The sequence below is a fragment of the Sipha flava genome, unplaced genomic scaffold (assembly GCF_003268045.1).
Source record: "Sipha flava isolate LNK unplaced genomic scaffold, YSA_version1 0_pilon_pilon, whole genome shotgun sequence".
NCBI classification, from domain to species: domain Eukaryota; kingdom Metazoa; phylum Arthropoda; class Insecta; order Hemiptera; family Aphididae; genus Sipha; species Sipha flava.
This window is the reverse complement of record NW_020271713.1, coordinates 3,973,724-3,994,155: the sequence shown is the minus strand read 5'-3', so window position 1 is coordinate 3,994,155 and position 20,432 is coordinate 3,973,724. Positions and strand designations below refer to the sequence as shown.

Here is a 20,432-nt window from a genome sequence, read left to right as displayed (position 1 = left end):
ACGATATTATGGCCATCTAATTAGACAACTTGAGTCAGATCTAAGTCGTATCACATCAGGTATTATATAAAATAACACTGGAAACTTGAAAAGAGCCAAAATGTTAACTGCTTAGAGAATGCGCTATTAAGTGTTTTGATGATGCGCTAGCACCCCACGTTTTAGCCACGCCCAATACTCGCAGTGGGTGGTGCTGGCACACCGTTCGGGTCTCAACTCTTTTATTATTTGATAAACGTTAGTATCACGACGTGTCGCAAATATATCTATCTATATATATAAAAATATCATGTCACAGTTAGGCCCGTAGCCACGGGGGGCAAAAGGGGGCGTTGCCCCCCACCCAACAAAAGTTAATAATGTCATGACATTTGGTAGTTAGTATGACTGTAGATAGTAGGTTTTTACTATCTACAGCCGTGGTAGTTAGATATAATATAATTTATTGCTTGATAATAATTTCATCGGCAGTAGAAGCACTGTTTAATATAAGAAATTATTTTTAGCAATATTGTATAGCATTTGCACTGAAAAATACGATGGCATCTGATTGATGTCTGACAACAATACCGAACAATAAATATAACATATCGAACCGATAACATTCACCATTTCATTAGATCCTAAAATCCTAAATTTGGATATATTATTAATGGAATTCAACAAGCAAAAAAATTGAAAATTACAATTGTTTTAGTTTAAAAAAAATTGGTAAATTCAAAAAATAATATATTATAAAAATATTCAAAATGTAATTATGTTCACTTTATTCTAATTCTTATTATTTTAATTTAAAGTACCTATTATAAAAAATTACAACAGTATTAATAAATTAAAAATTTCATTAATATTGATTTTTTTTATAATGCCCCCCTACAATTTTGTTTGCCCCACCTGAAGATTTGCCCTGGCTACTGGCCTGGTCACAGTGTTTGTGACCATACTACCCCAAAACGGCTAAACTGATTTTAATGAAATTTTGTATATACATTTGGTAGGTCTATGAATAGGTTTTTATCTATTTTTTTTTATACTCCCAAGTACTATTATTTAATAAATTATTGTTTAATTTAATAATTTTTGACTAGGCCGATAACTGCGTAATTGAAAATTAATTATTAAAAGATATTTTTAAAAAACTATTTTAAACTAATTTTATTTTTGGTATTAAATGACGGGTATTACATAAATATTAAACAACAAGATCCCGCAACAGGTGCCAAAACAAACAAGAATGGTAATTCGAAAGATTATTATGCATATCGGTTGATGATTAGACGAGATCAGGACAACGTTATTCAAAACGCCATCAAAAAGTGGTTTTAGAATAAAAATATTTATTATGTAACTTATAGAGAACAATATTTCGGAGGAAACCACATAGGTGTTTTTTTTAAATAATAACTATTAAAAAAGTTACAATTATTTAAAAAATGTTAAAAAAATAAAAGGATTTTTTGTGCCTTTAATATCTATCTGTATATTTAGATTAATACAAAACCCCGATGAGATTCCCTCCAAAATATTGTTCACTATAAAATTTATTATAAGTGTTTTAACTCTGAAACCACTTTTTAATAACTATTCGTTTGTTTTGCGTAAACATGCTAACCTGCTTGCCATTGTGACGACGGCCGATTTTTCCCACTACGCCAAAAAGTGTATTTTAACCACAACCGTCCAGAGCGGTCGTGGGTCGATTATTAGCGACGACAGACACTTCAGAGAATAGATTATGCCGATTATGAACCTGATGTTCACATTTAAAACAATACAAAAAGGTTACAAAAAGTGTAAAAAATACGAATGTTAGATAATGGAAAAAATTGCTTTTAAGAAAAAATTTAATTTTTTGACAAATTAAACATAATAGCTTACCTTTGTTTTCGTCGAAAAAGTATAAATCAACCCAAGAATTATTAAAAAAACGATGTTCATCACAAATTATTCTTTTTTTAGTCGCCATAATTTTTGGATTTACTTGTAAAATCAAACTATTATAAACGCAAACAGTTACATGTACGAGCGTAATCACGGTGTAATACCAATTCCTACAAATGCAAAGTAACTATGACCATAGATTAAATATATTAGATACATATGTAATAAATACATAGATTAAATATATTTAAAATTTTAATTTTTAAATATATGTAAACATATTATTAAACATCAAATGAGTATTTAAAAATTATATAAGTCATACCCTGTTAGAAAGGATTCACAAATTTATAAACTATGACTAATACACGTATAAATGTTAATATAATATTATTTTATAATTCGTTAAATAGACAAATAAAATAAATAAAAATATTATAAAAATATTATTTAAAACTTTTAGGATAATTTTTAATTTATAGTGTACTTATACTAGGAATTTTTTTTATAAAAAACCAATAAATACATATTCATTAATGTAAAATAAATTATAAATACACCTATATTATTTTAAATACGTTTTCTGGAACTTTGCAATTTATAATGTTCATTGATAATATTAAGATATTGAAAATTAACAATAATATTCTAATACCATATTTTAAATAACTGATTTGAATTTGGAAGTAAATTCAATAAAAAAAATTAAATTCATAGTTATAATTAGGAACTAGTTTTAGGAAATACTAGTACCGAAAAGTAGTAAAAATATAAATTAGTTTTGGTAATGATTCTTACAATATTGTTTAATTCATTATTATTCCAATTAAATTACATTACTCATAGGTTTGTTATGGAGGAATAAAATAATTAAGAGAGATTTGTATTAATTTCATAACTAGTTTTATTATAGGCAGATACAATTTTAAAACAAGTTTTATGAAATGTTTAACTGGCGTTTGACAAAGGAATAAAAAAAAAATGAAAAGTTAGTTCATATCTCCCATATGGCAATAGTCAAAAGTCAAATATTACAACATCATAATGAAACATTAACTCAAAAATGCAAAAAAAAAATTAGCAAATAGAAAAGTTCAGGTTGTAAACCAAAATTAATCTTACTAAAAAATGATATGCATGGTTGTAAAAACTTGTCAATTGTATAAATAGCTCCTCACTCTTTAGTTAAGACTGTTATGAGTATGTTATAAATAATCATCAAATTGCCCATATTCGATGGCCCATTTTTTCGTTACATCATCCCACGGACAACCATTTCTACGAGCATATTTCAAACATTCAAAATGTCGTCCCACTGCTGCCAAATAACAAGTACTTTCATGCCATGGACATTTGTTTTCATGGGCATATTTCATGCAGTCCAAATGTCCTTGTTTTGCAACCATGTAGATCACATACTCATCCCACGGACAACCATTTTCATGAAGGTATCGTAAACAATTCAAATGACCACTATTGGCAGCCCCATTGCATGTTTTTTTATCCCATGGACATCCATGCGTATGGGCATATTCGATACAGTGCAAATGACCATTTATTGCAGCCTCGTACAAAGTTTTTTCGTTCCATGGGCATCCATTGTTATGCGCATACTTCAAAATATTCAAGTGTCCGTTAGCGGAAGCAAAATTGCATACATTTTGGTCCCAAGGACATCCATTATCATGAGCATACATTAAACATTGCAAGTGTCCACCTATTGCAGCCTTTGTACACGTATTTTCATCCCAAGGACATCCATTCTTATGGGCAAATATTAAACAGTTTAGTTGACCTTTTCTAGCAGACCATGTACACGTTTGTTCATCCCATGGACATCCATGATTAAAAGCGAATTTTAAACAGTTTAAATGTCCATTGTAAGCTGCCATCATACAAGTTTTTTCGTTCCAAGGGCATCCATTTCTATAAGCATATTTTAAACAGTCTAAATAGCCACCACTTGCAGCCCAATTTGATGTATATTCGTCCCACGGGCAATTATTACTGTGGGCATATATTAGGCAATGTAAATGTCCACCTTTAGCAGCGCTGTAACATGTACTAGCATCCCAAGGGCACCCGTTTTCATGGGCATATTGTAAACAATAAAGATGGCCCTTTCTTGCAGCAATTGAACATGTTCTTTTGTCCCATGGAGATCCCATTTGATGAGCAGTCATTAAACAGTCCAAATGACCATTATTTGAAGCAATGCTGCACAACTCTATATCCATTAAATATTTTTTCTTACGCCCTTTGATGACTTTTATTATTTCGTGGCAACAAGATTCCAAATTTACTTTTACAACATTATTTGGTTTAGTGTTATACCAATATTTCTCTGGTTCATTGCAAGCGTAATATGCTAATTTAATTAGGGACCACATAATGACTTTGGTATAATAAATATCAAACTTTAATGATTCAAGATGTGCTTAATTTTTGGAGACGACTAAAAGAATTACCTAAAAAACAACACTTATTATTAATGAACTCGATGATTTTAATCGAGATTAAAAATTTAATTATAAAAATTTACGTTTGTTATAATTACAGCATAGAATTAATTTGTGCAGCTCATGTATTTTAAATGGCAATCGGCTTTATTTTGAATAATAAATTGCTCTAGAAAAAAAAATGAAATATACTCATAAAATAAAACATAATTGACATTAATACTCATCAAAAATCAAATATAAAATTATAAATAAGATCAACCGATAAAGTAGTTAAATATATGTTGTTATATTATATATGTGTTTTATAATTAACACTACTTTAATTAAAAATAATAATATTTTTCAAACTAAGATATCATTGTATTATTAATTGATGTTTTAAAAATATAAACTAAAAAATTAAGTTTTATTCTAAGATAAAATTAATTAATGAAATACATGTTTCATTCAAAACATTAAATAGATCAAGTTTTTGACCTAATACTAAGATAAAATGAAGGATCGTTTAGTGAAACATTGGGTAAGTCTATATATTTTGTATATGTATAATGTATATAAAAATTAAGTAGAATATTAATATTTTATAACATTAAATTATATTTTTAAAAATATGGATAAAAATATATTGAATAAATATAATTATTGTTTATGCAATATTTTAAAAGTGTAAGATATTATGGCAGAGACTGTAAATTAGACTATTGATGCTGAATTATTATATGAATATTAGATACCAACTAATTTATTATTACTATCTATTACTAAGTTAACCTTAGTCTGTTTTGATCATACTTCAATCTAGGTACTTATAAAGTTTTTTTTTTATATTGTAACAAGTTTAGATTATAATCAAGTTTGAAGATTACATGAGTTATAAAATATAGAGCAAGATTTTTAAATTTAAAATCTAATGTACCTACACGTATTATTTTTTACTCAATTAAAATACATTTGTAACTGAGTAAACCCTTTTACTATTAGCTTAAAAAGTTTTTTATGTGTACAATTACTTATATTATAGTGAACTACATAATATATTGTTATTATATAACAAACAATAAACCTAAACAAAGTTGAGAATGTTATTCAAGGAATAAATACAATTAGTAATGATTTGTAGTAGAACTATAAAAATAAGAAAGAACTTAATATTATCTATACAAATATATTGTAAATTGGACTTTAGTCTGTATTAATAAATAAATATAAAACTTGTACCTAACCTATTAGGTACAAATATTATGAGAAAAAAACAAAAAAAATTTATATTTTAACTTTAATACAATTGTTGAGAATATAAGATTTATATCAAACGCAAAAAAAAAGTTGTTGCAATATTTGCACCTGATAAAAATATTTGTAGTATTTAAAAATGGAATTTTACTTTTTAAATTTGATTCAGTTCCATATCTATCCTGAAAATGCCTTTAAACAGACTTATTTGGTTGTTGCATAGACAACTCTGTGTTGAGGCTTTCAATTTGAAAAAGTAAAAGATATTAAATGTCATAGGAATTTGTATGGGTATTTGTACTAGAGATTTTCTCCATGTTAGAAAAGAAACTCAAAAACAATGAGCCAGTTCTTAGTCATTATTAGGGTCCGGAAGTTTATGTAAATGCATGTTTTTATTGAATACACCAAAAAGTTAGATAAATAACTTAAATATAATTAAATTGAATCGCCACCTAACAAGTTCAAAAATTAAATTATTTTGCATAATATCACATATTTTGAAGGTTTTAACATACATAGACATATTTTAAAATGAAAATATATTTTATTAAATAATTTTGATTTATTTTAATGATCCAGTGATAAATCAAATGTATTAAAAATATTGTACTTTGAGTATATTATAGCTTAATATATATTATATAGTAAACACTGCTTAACTTAAAAAAGGAAAAATAAAAAGTTAATTATGTTATTATAATTACAATTCAAATTAAATCTTTGACTTTTTTTTTTTTTTTAACTTTTAAAAATAATAAAAATAATATATATGTTTAAAATAAAAGATAACCATTTTGACGAACACAGCCAAGGCCGGTGTTAAGGGGAGGCTAAACGGGACATTTGTCCAGGGCCTCGCGCTTAAAATTTTCATTGAGAAATATTTTGTACGGAAATCTCATAAAATAAAACGTGAAATGTATGGATCGTCTGGCAAGTGCGATTTCTAGAGAAATCCGTTGGCATGTAATAAAAAACCTATCGACAAAACAACAATATTATATTTAAGATGTATGCACAAATGTATGCATCAACGACGACCCGTACGGCTCGCCGCACAGTATGGAAACCGAAATACATAGGAAATTTATTTTATCGCATATCTTAAATTTCATTAACCGATATCGTGTGCAGCTGTCACCGAGTCTGATTACGTGTTATCGCTTTTAATTGCGACCTACAGGCTATAGGTGAGACTATAGTTATGGGTGAAATAAGTTTTTCCCAGGGCCTCACAAAAGGTAACGTCGGCCCTGAACACAGCCATGCTTTTATTGTTAGCCGTTGCGTTTGACGGTGGAAAATCTATTTTCATTATATTAACAATGGTATTGACGCGTCGTGTCGTCGTGTAACATGTTTTGAAACTGTTTACGTTAGCTAATAGACACGATATACGTTTATATCGTTAATATCGTCGAGGGAGCTCATATTTATAAACAATTTGTTAGCATTAAAAATTTTGTATACACCACGGTACCAAACCGTTTTATTATTATTTTTATTTCAGATAAGGCAATAATAACGATAACGACCGTGTACCCCCCCCCCCCAAAAATGCGCTATTGAACACTTATTAGTAAAATCGTTTGGATTGTATACTTTTGTTGAAAACAAAAGATTTTAAATAAAAGTAGAAACTACAAAACTTTTAGATCAGAAAAAAAAAATGTAAAAGAAAAAGTTCGATATAATGAATTATAAACTCATAAATTAAGCTATAATTAGTACCTACCAGTTATTTTATACAGTGAAAAGTACATTGTGAAATGTTATCGGTAATTTTTTTAAAAATAGATTCTTACACATGATCTGAGTAACGACCAAGTGGAGAACCAAATAACATAATTAGTAGGTATTTACATCTTAATGAAATAATAATGTATATGTTATTTAGTTGTTTATTTATGTTATATATGTATTAAGGTTTTCTAAAAATTAATTCATTTGAGCATATGAAAATGTGTTCATAAGGTTATTTATCGATAGTAAAAATAATTTTCATCTTTAAAAGCATTTGTTTAAAGTATTATTGGTTAATGCCTTTATTGTATGTATCGTTTTCCAAGCCAAAAAAATGTTTTGTCCACCAAGTCGTGTTACTTTTAAATTTTCTACAATTTTAACGAAATAAAATATAAAGCTATTTTTGGGAATTCCATAAAATTGAAAAATCATGTGACCAAGACAAAACATTTTTCCCTCGAACTGCCCTTGGGCCTACGGCCTAACCCTACTGAAAGCGGCGTAGGTGCGCCCTACGGTAAGAGAGACGGTCCTTTTGTTCAGGTGATACCTACTATTCTACTATTCAGCTAATACCGTATCGATTATGATTATATTTTTCGGCAATGATTAAAATGTTTTTCGTACAAGACCGGACGACGAAACAGAAATGATTTCCTGTGCCGCCGAGTTCGACACGGCCGCGCGCAAATCATGCTTACCGTTTGGACTGGAGAATGTGCACGGAATACGAAAGACGGGTGTCCGCAGCGGTGGTGGATTCGTGTGGCCGCGATCGAAGGGTGAAATAATCCGAACACAACGAGCGGACCGCGAAGACTCGTGGTGAATGGTGATGTATTGGGATCCACTTTTGTGTTGTGCTTTGGCAAATGAAATAACCGACGGCCAACGTTGCTCGTTCAGTGAGCTTTGATATTTCGGTCGTGTTGTCGCCGGACAGTTGGCAGCACCCAGACATGCCCGCCGCCCGACGTGTGGTCTAGCGAATCCGTTTCGGCTTGGTCGACTCGAAGTTCGCGGTCCCCCATCGGTTTCCTGTGCGTCGGTTTGCGAATGGCGACAAGTGTCCCCCCGAGCGTTTTCAAAAGTCGAAAACTTTTGAACCCGTTGCCTTTTTGAACTTCACGTGTGAGCGTCCGTGGTCTTGTTAATGTTACGATATTTTTTTTTCTTTTTCATTACTCGATCCGAACACCCAACCAAGGCGTGCTGTATAAGTTCCCATCGATCGACGCGCTTTGTGTGCAAAACGATCGTTGTCGCGAAAAAACAATGTTCGAAACTCATCGGCGAAAGGAACCATCGGTTGATCGAGCCTATTATCTAATCGACTGCGCGTTTTGTGCATCATTGCAATTTGCAAAGAATTTGTTCGGTTCGAAGAAATCCACGTTAAAGAATTTCGAATGGCTAAACCATAAATTGACGCGATTCAACAATATCGTACGAAGAAGCGGATTCAACCTAACCAGTGCGCTATTCAACCACGATCCGGTCGTTACGAAATCTGAGTACCTTTTGGAAAATAAAAGTAAATGTTTTTACAAAAAAAAAAAAAAAATAATAATCAATAAACGAATTGATTACCTACAGGTATATATACATATACGACGTGTTTATGAGCCATTCAGAAACATTAATTGCATATACAGCGCGGTTTATTATGTAGTTTTTTTTGTGGTTGCGGCTTATCTGGAAAGAATATAAAACCATAAATGTTTTGATCCATTTTTATAGGTTTATAAGTCAGGTATTCATTATTTGTTGCCTTTAATACTTATAACTCATACAACTTTAATATAAGTACATTCCAATTTCTTTTGAAATAGTATCAATAAATTATGTGATTAATTTATACTCAAGTGTGTTATGGGTATTAAATAAGAAGATATGTTTTGTTAAATTCATGGGTACTGACAGAGCCGTGTTAAGGGGGGCCAAAGGGGGAAATCGCCACGGGCACCGTAGTTTTGTTAAAGTAAAGAGGCGCCATTATTATGCTACTTGTGCCTAGTGGCCCCAAAGAAAACATTTTGCCCCAGGGTGCTGCAATGTTTGATACGGCTCTGGGTACTAATTTATAGGTTGATAGTTATGTAATTTAATAGAATTCATATAGCTACTAATTTTTTTGTCATTTACTATGAAATTAAAATAAATAACACTCGGGATTAATCAATATTAAAATAGTTATATTTCTATACATTGAAATTCATTTTATGTACACATAAAATAATTTTATAATTAATATATTTACCCAGTTTTATTTAATGTAAATAATAAAAATACAAAAATTACAGTTAAAGTACAAAAATTAAGTTTTGATGAGATTAGAATACATAAATTAATAATTAGATAGTAAGTCTTTTTTGTAGATATCATACTGTGATAAAAATTTATATTGTACAAACCATTCAAAACACTGTCCAAACTAGTGAACTTGCCAAGAAGTAATAGTATCGAGTGCATAAAACCTAATGGATAAATTATGATTTCTTAAAAAAATAATCACAACAATTACATATTACCTGACAAAACATTAAAATATATTATGAATGATTTATTTGTTATGTTTAAGTGTCAATTCATATAATTGAAACTGTTAAAAGTAAATAAAAAAGATTTCTTTTCGTACATACAATTTAAATTTTTATTTTTTCATTTTTACAGTCATTACTTATAATTTAGGCCCTAGAAATTCATGTATTTGACATTTAACAGCCCAAATAATAGCTTAATCAACTAAAAATTAAACAATGATTTAAATTATTACTTATTATATTAGAAGATATATAGAAAAATAGATATTACTTATTATGAACTTTTAATGTAATATATTTGCAAATTATTAATACTTTTTAAAAAATTCTTTTTTTGTTAGTATTTTTATATTACTATAGTATTAAACTAAAGAATGATATAAATTATATAATTTTTCAATTTCATTCTACAGTTGAGAAAAAAAACAATGGAATAAATTATTGAACATATATATAAATAATAATTTAGTTAATAGTACATGAAATTTTAAGGCCTAAATTTATTTTACAAAAATATATTTTTGTTATAAATTATAATGCAGTATAAATTGTGTAGGCACACATCAGTTAATTGACACATTTATCAACTTTCGGTCAACAATTTATGAAAATAAAATGCTAACAAAATTTTACTAAAAAACGAGTTAAAGTAAATAAATAAAACAATTTGTGTGTATAGAATACAATTTGTTCCATCAATTACTTTTACACAGTTAAGTATTCATGTACATTGTACACAGTTAGTTAGTATTATTAATTAAATTTAAAATAATTTAATATATTTAATCAATGTATTAATAACTAGTTTAACAATAAGGCAATAACTACATTAACAATATAAATGTTCAACAACAAAATAAATAGTTACCAAATACAATTTTATAACAAAGATATAAACATTTACCCATCTGGTGTTTTAACAATTCATTGAATTTGTTAGAATTTTCTTAGGTAGAAAATTATAATTGTTGTTAATTTTATTTAGAGTAATAAAAATATTTTTTGTTATATAAACATAACTGGTATTAATAATAGTTTTTAAAACAAATTTGCAAATTATAAAACAATCTAATAAATAATTTTATTTTGGTTCAAAATATTGTTGTGCTGATGACCAGAATTGTACTGAATAAATATATATTTTCCCTCGATGCATAGAAAAACATTTGTAATCAACTATATATATGTGTATGCATGGCTGTACATGCATATGCTTAGGTCATATGTATGTTCAAAGTTTTACAAAATCCCATAAATTTGTACTTTTTACAAAAGTTCAAAATCATCATCTGAATCCGTTAACATTTTTTTATCGTTCAATTCCAAGTCTAAAAAACAAGATATTTTAATTATTCATTTTACACTTTAATCTATGCAATAATATTAAAATAATAAAATTCTAATACAAATTGTTAAGGCAAAATTAAATAAAATTTTCTTATTCTTGTTTAACAAATTTGGCTAATATTATCTTGTTAGAGACAGAAGTAGTTTTATAGCAGTTTTTTTTTGATATGTGTTTTAATACTTTCCATTTAGTGAAAGTAAAACTATATTTATTAATTATTTATAATAATTGAAATTCAAGTATCCTTAAAATATCATGAGGGTACATTCTCTTATACTCCTAACATTATTATATATCAGACTTCATCACTTAATATTTTATAAGTATCTATTTTTTTAATTTATCCAATTGTAAAAACATCCAACTACAATGATACGTAACTATATAATATATAATATATATTATATATATAAACAAATAACAAAAAAGATAGATTTTTATGAATAGTAGAAAATAAAAAAGATTTGTAGCCATAAAATATAACTAAAAATCATACTCTGTTTCATACCTGATAATGATACAGCCATATTATCAGATGATGCGGATAGATTTCCAGTACTATCTAATGTCCAATTAGATGGTCGGTCATCACATATAGTGATAAGTGATTGTGATGGTGCCTGATCAGATTGGACTAAATGTATTTTTAGTTCTTGACACAGTGAATTGAAATCATCTTCAGTCTGACATAAGAAACACTGAAAAACCATACAAAAAAAAAAAAAAATGAAAGGTATATCGTGATTAAGGTATTCAACTTAAAATACTTTACATTATTAAAATATGTAAATAAATACTTAAAAATGAGTTTTAAATAATATTTTGAGCTTAATAATTATGGTAAAAGAAGTAAATAAGTAAATAATAAAATTGTATTTAAATTCCTATAACCAGCTTATTTTTTTATTCATAATTTGAGTATAATTTGATCGTGGCCAACTAATGATCCATAACACATTATACATGTACATTTTTTTCTTTCATAAATGGGGAGTCATTTTAACATCCATAAATTTTTGGTTTAACCACTGATTGCAACAACTTACAGCAGCAAGTGATGGGTCCATGTTAAGAATTGGTAGCCTATTTATTTGCTGACAATGATATGAATTGTCAATTTTATGTTCTGTTTCTATATCTTTGTTCGGTAACATTCCTATTTGCTGAGTTGTGTGAGGGTCCAAAAATATAACATCATTGCCTAAGATACAAAAAAAAAAAAAAAATAAATAAATATACATTTTATGATTGTTTAAATATTAAAAAATATAAAAGTGAATAAAATTATATAATTATAAATTGCTTAAAAAAATGGATGTACCTACGAAACCTATGAAGTACAGTGCGTGGTTTGGTCTTCCACCGATGACACCTAAAGATTGTGGAAAAGTAAAACACATCTGAAACAAAAAGATTATTTTATTAACTTAGGTACATAATTATTGCAATTACATTTATACAGATTATAAAGCTGTAAGAATCTTATAACTTCATGTTTGTTTTTAAACATGTATTTTAAATATTAAACATATAATAGAATTAATAATAGAATTTGTTACGATGCAATTTAAATTAAGAGACTTAATTATAAGTTAGAAATAAAAAAAAAACTAATTTTAAACATCAGAATTTTTAAAATTGAATTAATCTTATCTTAAACTAAAAAAAAAATATCTAAAATGATCTTAGGACATTCATTTTATGCATTATAATTTTTATTTTATTTATACTGAGTTTTGAATGAAATGGTTCTGACAATTAACTTAACTAATAGAAATATTATATAACTGTTAATATAGATGCAACTGAGAGATTTAAAAGATCATTAATATTGTAGATACCACAGAAATTTTAATGTTTTTTTTGTATTCAGAATTAAAATATTATCAATAATCATTTGGCACCTAAGCTATTTACACTCATTTGGGTGTATACTAAGAGTGAAATTAACAAGTGCAGTGACTTTATTTAGTTTTAAAAATAATTAAATTTTGAATACATACATTTTTATTTTATATCATAATTTTAAATTTAATTTTTAAACAATTTATTATATTTTCATTAATTATTGTTCCTTTGAATTAATAAAAATAGTTGAATAGTTAAATAATAAAAAATGCTAAACATCAAAAATCACAAACCACAAAATAAATACCCAACACAAACAATTATATCTACACTCTTAGCCAGAGAATGTATTATGTCTATTTATGGTATCATATACCAAACATTATAAGAATTTAATTCCTTGAGGATATTATTAATAACAAATATTGAGTTAATAAATGGATAGTTTAGTGTCCAAAATTATTACTCACTTTAACTCCTTGAACATAAGCAGGATTGATTGCACTAATTCCTAAACGTAAGGGTATCACCAATACCAATGGTTTCCAAACTTTTTTACAAGAGTTAGACTTAGGGGTTTGTTCCATTACAGTACATAGTTTTTCTAAATAAATAAATTAATTAAAAACATGACTTTCAATGATAAAAATATATTATGCAGATACTCACTGACTTCATTAATGACTAGAGTGTTGTCTAATGCTACATGAAATACAAGGGAACTTAATTCATCCATGGCAGCTAATTTTCTGCACAATAATATGTGTTAACAATAGTAAAATTAAAATTGTAAAATATATTTAAAAAAAAACCAAAATAAAACTCACTTTAACACTTGAGCTATTGTATTTGGGCCAAACCATTCGCCTACTTGCTTACCATAGGATACTCCCATAAGAGCAATCTGATGGATTGAATAGGGTGCAGACCTTTTATCTTCAAACATTCTTAATATTTTTAAATAATCTAGGTCCCTCTTATCTGGGTCCCAGCGCCAATCTCTCCCTACAATGATCATTCTTAAATATATGAATTACATATATATATATATATATTATTATTCCATAATATATGCAAGGTTAGCACTCTGAACATTATGTAATAAAAATAATAAAAATGTTAATAAGTTTATTATTCTTTCTAAAATTTGCATTGGTACAAATAATAGTACATTGAAAAAGTAACTTAAGTATAATGTAAATTAGTATTAAAATATAGCAATACAAATATTTAAATATAATATATTTCAAATTACATACCTAACATTTTTATTAATTAATGATTTAATGTAAAATATGAATTTAACAATATTTAAATAGACATTGAGATTTATACATATATATTAAACAAAATATGATACTAAACATAAATAAGTGGTTACGTTTCAAATGTTAAGAAGGTATGGTATTGATGGTTTATTAATTTATCATAGAGTTTAATTCCAATGTTCTTTCAATAAAATTAATAGAATTTCCAACATTTTTTTTTTATAAAAGAAACTAAATAAAGATTTTTGATCAAATCAATATATATTTTATGATAATAAATTTAAAAATCTCATTGATATCAAATTTAGAAATATTTATCAAAATAATAAAATATTTGGAAATAGCAGTATGCATTATTATTTATTTACAATCAAAAATAAAGTATCATTTAAAATAATAAAAGAAACAACCTTACGCTTTGTTATCGAATATAATGAGATACTAACCAAGATGCAAAAAGATTAAAGCTTGACCAATAACCATTTGACCACACCGCAACATACATCCCCAACCTCTATCAGAGGTAAAATTTGAATTACCAATTTGAATGAAACCTTTTCTGTATGTAAACCATAATCTGGATTGAACATCACTTCGTATTTGTTGTAAATCTTAAAACAATAAAAAGATAAATTATATTTATTATTATACAATACTATATGATTTGTTTGTTAAAAAACAATTATTAAATAATTAAATTAGAAGAAGAGACTTAGTATTTATTTAATATAATAGCCATATTTTATATTATTATACCTAATTAATAATATCATAATAAATTATGTTTAAAAAAAATGTCTTGATTGTAGGAGTATAAATTCTTTTTGAAAAAAAAAGTATCGTCATAATCAACGATAAAATTTTCATTTTTTTCCCGTCAAATTGTTTAGAGTCGTCAATCTTTCCTCCACGTTTAAATAGATTGATATCTCTTCTCGTTTAGATTACTTTTAAATAAAAAATTGAATAAGATTAATTTTTTTTTTTTATTTTAATGATAAAAGTATTTTAAAAAATAATATAGATACCGTAATATAAATAATAATAAACTTACTTTTAAAATACAAAAAAAAATAAAAATTATAAATTATTTTATATGATTATTTATTAAGAATAAAATTATATTTTAAAATAAATCTTTAAATGATAATTAAATTAAACATACATTTTTATTTTTTTCTAAAACTGATAAATTAAATTATTTAATTATTATATTATTAATATTATACATTAATTATTTTCTATTTATTTTAATATCTAATTATTTTGATATCTTGTTTTGTTAATATCAACATTGACTTATACATAATAAACCAATTACTGTTATAAGCTGTGGCTCTATAAAAAAAAATACAGCTATTTGAATATTGACTATTTTATCATTAATATTAAATATTTTAATTATATTAAATAATTAAACTAATTTTTTCATAAACAAAAAAATAATTTATCTAACAATAAACATTAAGCAAATAAATAATTTTTTTTAATAGAATAGGAAAATGATAAACTACTAATAATTATCAATTAATATTTAATTACCAATAATTGTACTATATTTTTTTCCTAGTATCCATACAGGTTCCACTGTTTGTGGTAAATCCTCCACATCCATGAGACTTGATTCGTGTGTTAAATATGCTTCTAACATCAAGTCCATACTTATTCTATTTAAGATCTTACGACTATGTTTTTGAATTATTTGCTTCCAATCCATGCATGTCTAGATTAAAAATATAATAATAAAATAAATAACATATCAAGAGTATTTTTTTTAAGTTCTATTGGTTTTAGTATAAAACATTAATAAGTAATTATTAATAATTATTATAATTTATGCATGTAAATGAACTTATTAGTTTTTAGTACATTTATATACATACCTACCTACAATACAATAATTTATTGGAATTAATGAGAAAATCTCAATTTAGGTAAGAATGAAGACAAAGTGAATTACTAATTTTTAATGCAATTAATTTTTGTTTAAATATTATTAACAGGAAATTGTAAGTATTGTTTAAATACCAATATGATTATAACAAATTCAAAATTTATTAAATATTTTTCCTGAAAAATGTTTATTTAATAAATTAGTATCTTCTTTAGAATATTTAAAGTTTATTTTTAATATAATTTAAAACATGTTTTTTTATAAGCTAATACATTCAAATATATGAAATTCCTAATGCTATCATGATTATTTTTTCTATGTTTTTTTTTTAGATAACTTTTTCTAGAAACAAAATGTTTATTAATCATATTATTGTGATTTTTTTGTATAAATTAATATCAAGGATAAAATTATTATTTTAATTTATTGATTTTATTTTTATACATTATAGTTAATTATTTTGATAATATAAAATAAAACTTATTAAAATACATGCAGTGAAAACTGTTACTTCATTTTCTTACGACAGCTGTTTATAAATATTATTTCACTACTATACTTTATTCATTTTTATATTTTGGTGGATTAAAATAATTTTATTATGAGTATAAATAATTTGCAACCTTTGAACTGAATATATTCTATAACTAATCATATAAAGTTAATGACCTTTAATATCACGTAAAAGCAATGATTTAGGTTCATGATAAAATGTTTTGCATAAATTCTATTTTGAATACTAAAACTGACAAGACAATATTTTGAAATAACATAATTTTAAGTCTTAGATATTCATGATTAAACATTAACGATACAAACAATAATATAAAATACTTTTCTAAAGCATATTTATGAAGAAAGATTGAATAAGCATAATAAATTACATAATACATACAATACATTATATTATTTACAAGATTATCTATCTCTTTAAGTATAAGGAAAACAAAATTCTTTGGCATCGTTGTATCGTTATGAAGTATTTCGTAAAATTCTGTGTTAATTTTCTTTAGAATTGTGTACATTTTCATTTTAATTTTCTTTAAACCGTGTAAGCTTTTATCCAATATAGATGAACTTGAAATGAAAAGTAAATTTAACAATATTTGATATAATTAATAAAAAACGTAGTTACAATAACTTATTTCTAACTATTGATGAATACAATATTCATATTGAACAATTAAAATATTCAAAATTTGTATTGAAAACACATGAGGAAAAAAAAATCTATGAAAGATTTAAGAATGTCTTATAGGTACACAAGACTATCAAAGATGTCACTGTAAGACGAAGTGTGAAACAAATAAATGTACCTGTGAAGTAGTTGGGAAATTATGCAATTCTAAATGCTACACATTTTTTTTGTATTGTGAAAATAAATAATTATCATATACAAATTTTAAAATCTTTTTTTTATTATGAATTTACAAATATACAACAATTAACATACAATTCTATTTGAATTACAATTAATATAAAATTAACTTATTTGTTAGGAATTAAAGTGAATTCTTAGTAAATAACGTTAAAAACCTAACAAAATTATTTATTACTACCTATTAACTTAAATTACTGTATAATAATGTCAATATGAATTAAATATTTTTTTACTGTAATAAATACATAATGATAAAAATTATTAAATTTTAAATTATATCAAATAATAATACATTTTAATTTAATTTCTATATGACCAATAAATGTAGTTTTTGTTCTTCTAAAAAGTTATATAAATCGTATTTAATTATATTGTCTTAATTTAATTTATTTAAAAAAAAATAGTAAATATATAACCAACATAGTTCAATTAAAAATTATTTTTCCAACATTTATTATCATTTTTAATAAATAACAGAACAAAAAAAATTAGTGATTAATGAAATTTCCAGAATTTTTAAGATGTATTTTAACATATTTACATTATACTTCTAAGTACAGTTCAATAATATCTTAAAACACAATATATAAAATTCAATGGTGTAACCAACAATTTAATAAACAAATTAGAAAGTGAATATTTTCATATTTAACTTTTATACTTCCTAATTGACTTACAATGAAAAGTACATGTCATACCAACATCAGAAGAGTTCTTATCTGATGTACTATTTACTTTCAATGTGACTAAAAAAATAGTGGCATCCTGTGAAATTATACATTTAACATTACTTTTGCTTTATAATAAATTACCAATATGGTTATACCCAAGTCTGATGTTGGTAATATTTTTTGTTCTTATAGATCACTTTAAAAGAACATAACTTATTTAGATTTAAAAGAGAGCTAATACAACTAGTAAGATGTCCTAGGATAATTTAAAAATTAATGAGACCCTGGTAAAAACTATAAAAGTTTTTATGCTTTATAGAAAGCCAAAAATATAAAGTTATTTGTCAATATCTTATTGCATAAGAGTTAATAACGTTAAAATAGGCAGTTAATTTTCCAATAATCTTATAGAAAATGATAACACAAGACACTAGGTAAATTGAACATTTTAGTACAAACAATTAATAAAATAATTATAAAAATAAACACACAAATAAAAAAAAACTATTTAAATATTAGTATAGTTTAGTTATGATCAATATTTAGTTTAGTATTAATGATTGATTAATGAGGACAAAAAAATGTTGAATGAAAAACAATTTGTAGAAACCCACTACAAATGCAAAACAAATACAACAAAAAGCTTGTACTTACGGCCAGCAAAGACTGTTACGTCAAAAGTAGACGTATTTTGCAGGTTGCCCTTAACAAAAAGCAAAACTCATGCGATGGGGAATGATTTTTGTACCATCACCGAACTTGTGATGTTCGGACCAGCGTACAACAACGACAGTAATGATTGCAACAAGTACCTATCCGCAAAGAGCCAAATAATCGTTTGGAGACAATTACCGATTATCAATATGAGAATAAATTTTTAACGAGTGTGCGCGCGTATTCGTGAGAAAATTAATAAAAACAAAAACATTAAAACACATTAACAGAGTAAACGATTGAATGAGAATAAAAGTTTGTATTTTACTTTCTACATAATGTGACTGTATGGCTTCCGTGTTTAGACGACGACAGCGGCGATGACGATGACAACGACAATAAACGTCCTTTTCGAAGTGTGCCAGACGGGTGGAAAAATAACAAACGGTAATGCGACGGAGGACGGACGAAAGTATGAAATATAATTTAATTAACAACACAGCGAGGGGAGCGACAATGTCTCGCCACGACTCGGGGTGGGGGAGAAACGAAGAAGAAAATTATTCAACACGGATACGAAATAATTATTATTAATTTTTTTTTTTTTTTTACAGAGATACTGTGTCCGTGGATTCTACGACATTAAATAATCGGATTATTTCCTTTTATATCTGCGGTTACAAATAGGTTTCACATTTTTCGTCTATTATTTTCCCTTCGGTATCTCGCAGTGCACCGTTGCATTCGTGCGAGCGTGATAAGAATGCAATACGAGCGGACGTATCACGAATTACACTGCCCATTATGCACGTATCACACATCGGCCAAGGAACGAAAACCTCCGATGCACTATTATTGTGAACGCGATCGACCGTTGCGCATGCGCGTCGCCTATCTTGTAACAGCTCGCGAATACGTTTACGAGGCGGTTTCGTCTCTCCTTATCCGTTCGTTTTCCGTCTCGCTCCGTTTCCCGTTTTTGTCTCCGTGCAACAACCGCGTTTTGTCGCTCGGTCGCGCGTCGCTGCGCATTGCGCAACACAATTGCCCGCGACAACGATCTCATAACTATAATAATATTGTTTACCATTAAATTATTGCCACGTTGATCATGTCGTCATTGTTCGTATTTTATACATTCATGTCGCACGTGTATGGTGTGTTCCTAATATATAGACCAGCGGTTCCCAACCCGTGGGCCGCGAACCATATTTTAATTAACATTACTTACATATATTCAGTGGGGCACACTCATTCTTACCGACATGGGTCGAACATATTAAATTAATACCGACCACCTACCCATTACCCAAAAACATTAGCAAAGCAACTCCAATAAATGGGTAGACATTGTCAAGCAAGATATGCGTTAACGAAATTGTTTTTCGATAGTAATAATTTTTATTAGATTTTTATTCAAAAACATTTTAATAGTTTTGACGTTTAGTCAATAACAAGTCTGTTACTAGTTTCCAATCTTAATGGACCTTTGGGCCACAT

General features: G+C 26.5%; 2 protein-coding genes across 5 annotated transcripts; both read right to left on the bottom strand.

The window, feature by feature from the left end:
* Positions 1 to 2,839: 2,839 nt before the first annotated feature.
* Positions 2,840 to 9,093, bottom strand: LOC112694556. 2 transcript variants are annotated; one of them, XM_025570073.1, is made up of 4 exons: positions 8,916 to 9,093; positions 8,027 to 8,843; positions 4,424 to 4,509; positions 2,840 to 4,349 (listed from the first exon to the last, which is right to left on the bottom strand). In XM_025570073.1, exon 4 carries the CDS (start codon positions 4,269 to 4,271, stop codon positions 3,087 to 3,089), a length of 1,185 nt encoding a protein of 394 aa, XP_025425858.1. In that variant the 5' UTR covers positions 4,272 to 4,349; positions 4,424 to 4,509; positions 8,027 to 8,843; positions 8,916 to 9,093; the 3' UTR covers positions 2,840 to 3,086. The 2 variants fall into 2 exon arrangements, with proteins under 2 accessions (XP_025425858.1, XP_025425851.1); XM_025570066.1 differs by having other exon boundaries at positions 8,920 to 9,093.
* A 1,792-nt stretch (positions 9,094 to 10,885) lies between these two features.
* LOC112692396 (cysteine protease ATG4B-like) lies at positions 10,886 to 19,788 on the bottom strand. 3 transcript variants are annotated; one of them, XM_025567152.1, is made up of 11 exons: positions 19,261 to 19,787; positions 18,933 to 19,090; positions 15,875 to 16,055; positions 14,779 to 14,943; positions 13,892 to 14,069; positions 13,734 to 13,813; positions 13,535 to 13,668; positions 12,538 to 12,616; positions 12,263 to 12,417; positions 11,725 to 11,914; positions 10,886 to 11,196 (listed from the first exon to the last, which is right to left on the bottom strand). In XM_025567152.1, the coding sequence occupies exons 3-11, from the start codon at positions 16,047 to 16,049 to the stop codon at positions 11,135 to 11,137; spliced, it is 1,218 nt and encodes a 405-aa protein (XP_025422937.1). In that variant the 5' UTR covers positions 16,050 to 16,055; positions 18,933 to 19,090; positions 19,261 to 19,787; the 3' UTR covers positions 10,886 to 11,134. The 3 variants fall into 3 exon arrangements, with proteins under 3 accessions (XP_025422937.1, XP_025423005.1, XP_025422879.1); XM_025567220.1 differs by lacking the exon at positions 18,933 to 19,090 and having other exon boundaries at positions 19,261 to 19,788; XM_025567094.1 differs by having other exon boundaries at positions 18,933 to 19,787.
* Between the last annotated feature and the right edge of the window lie 644 nt (positions 19,789 to 20,432).

What these genes read in the sequence shown, in the direction of transcription:
- LOC112692396 (XM_025567220.1), bottom strand. Translation starts at nt 16,049, where the DNA reads ATGGATTGGAAGCAAATAATTCAAAAACATAGTCGTAAGATCTTAAAT. An exon ending in GTACTTCATAGGTTTCGTAG is followed by an intron (nt 12,418 to 12,537) that starts GTACATCCATTT and finishes TTTGTATCTTAG; the next exon opens with GCAATGATGTTATATTTTTG. An exon ending in TGGACCCATCACTTGCTGCT is followed by an intron (nt 11,915 to 12,262) that starts GTAAGTTGTTGC and finishes ATGGTTTTTCAG; the next exon opens with TGTTTCTTATGTCAGACTGA.
- LOC112694556 (XM_025570073.1), bottom strand. Translation starts at nt 4,271, where the DNA reads ATGTGGTCCCTAATTAAATTAGCATATTACGCTTGCAATGAACCAGAG.